General features: G+C 42.2%; 1 protein-coding gene across 1 annotated transcript in view; it reads right to left on the reverse strand.

Annotated features, from left to right (window-relative positions):
* Nucleotides 1-1,035, reverse strand: part of LOC119591919 (PDZ and LIM domain protein Zasp-like) — a gene marked incomplete in the record, with an annotated part of 137,443 nt that overhangs the window by 10,483 nt on the left and 125,925 nt on the right. The window contains 1 exon segment of the mRNA XM_037940673.1: nt 898-1,035. Within this exon segment, the coding sequence (XP_037796601.1) occupies nt 898-1,035 (138 nt within the window).

The following is a 1,035-nucleotide window of genomic DNA, read 5'->3' on the forward strand; positions in this document are numbered from 1 at the left end:
GCGCACAGATTCGAACGCCAGGTTATTAATACACACTTCGAGGGTACGGAGATTAATGTGTCACGGCCGAGTTTCCGTTCATTCCCAGATGTTGATAAATAAGCCAAGTTGATCACATGACGAATTTTCAAACAACTTCTGCTAATGACTTATATTCTTAATCAGTCTACCCCTCACATAAAGAAATAATCTCGATTACAACAACAACTTTACACTTTCACATTAATACAAAACAGAAGCATTAAATCGAGAGAGAAAGTTTAGTCGCATCTCGGTCGGCCCTCAAGCACCACACGTCTTGGCAGCCATCCCAGAAGACCCTCGCTCTCATAACCAAACAGCCACTAATCACGTGAAGGTCGTTATTTCTGACCGGAACCCTCTGTCGGTGGAAGTCTTTAGATGTCTGGCGCTTGGTCGTACTTAAGTGAGATGTTGGAGTCTGTCTTTGCCTATTCTTCAATGACGGAATGTTGTATTGGACTTTGCCGTGATTTGTTGTGGGTATTCGACTGTATTTGACTGTATTTGACTGTCCAGGTACAATACTGACATGGTATATGGTCTTCTTATATGAGGATTACTGTGTATACTACAGAGTTACAGCGCAAAGTATGTCAATATATGAAAGCGAGAAAGAAAGTTATTGTTACAACAACTTTACATGTAACATTCCTCTATATACATTTTTTTGTATGCAGATGTTGAATGTGGGGGTTGTTGCTCTGTCTATTTCTGTTCTCCCCTTTCCCATATTTACTTTTTATATCAATTCACCCAAATTAAATAATTTTTTGAAAAAATATAAACAAACAAATGTTTTTACAATCTGAATCCCAAAATGATATTGACATCAAATAACGTAAACGAGAGCGTGCACACTTAAATCTACAGTACCTTTCTTGGGAATGTGCGAGCGCACATCCACGCTTCCTGCAGGAGCACCGAAGGGCTTCTGCGGAGCGGGAGCCGCCGGGGCCTTGACGGGCTGGAAGGATGGTGGAGGGGCCGCCATGGGCGCTGCTGGGGCCTGAA

The sequence above is a fragment of the Penaeus monodon genome, chromosome 29 (assembly GCF_015228065.2).
Source record: "Penaeus monodon isolate SGIC_2016 chromosome 29, NSTDA_Pmon_1, whole genome shotgun sequence".
NCBI lineage: Eukaryota > Metazoa > Arthropoda > Malacostraca > Decapoda > Penaeidae > Penaeus > Penaeus monodon.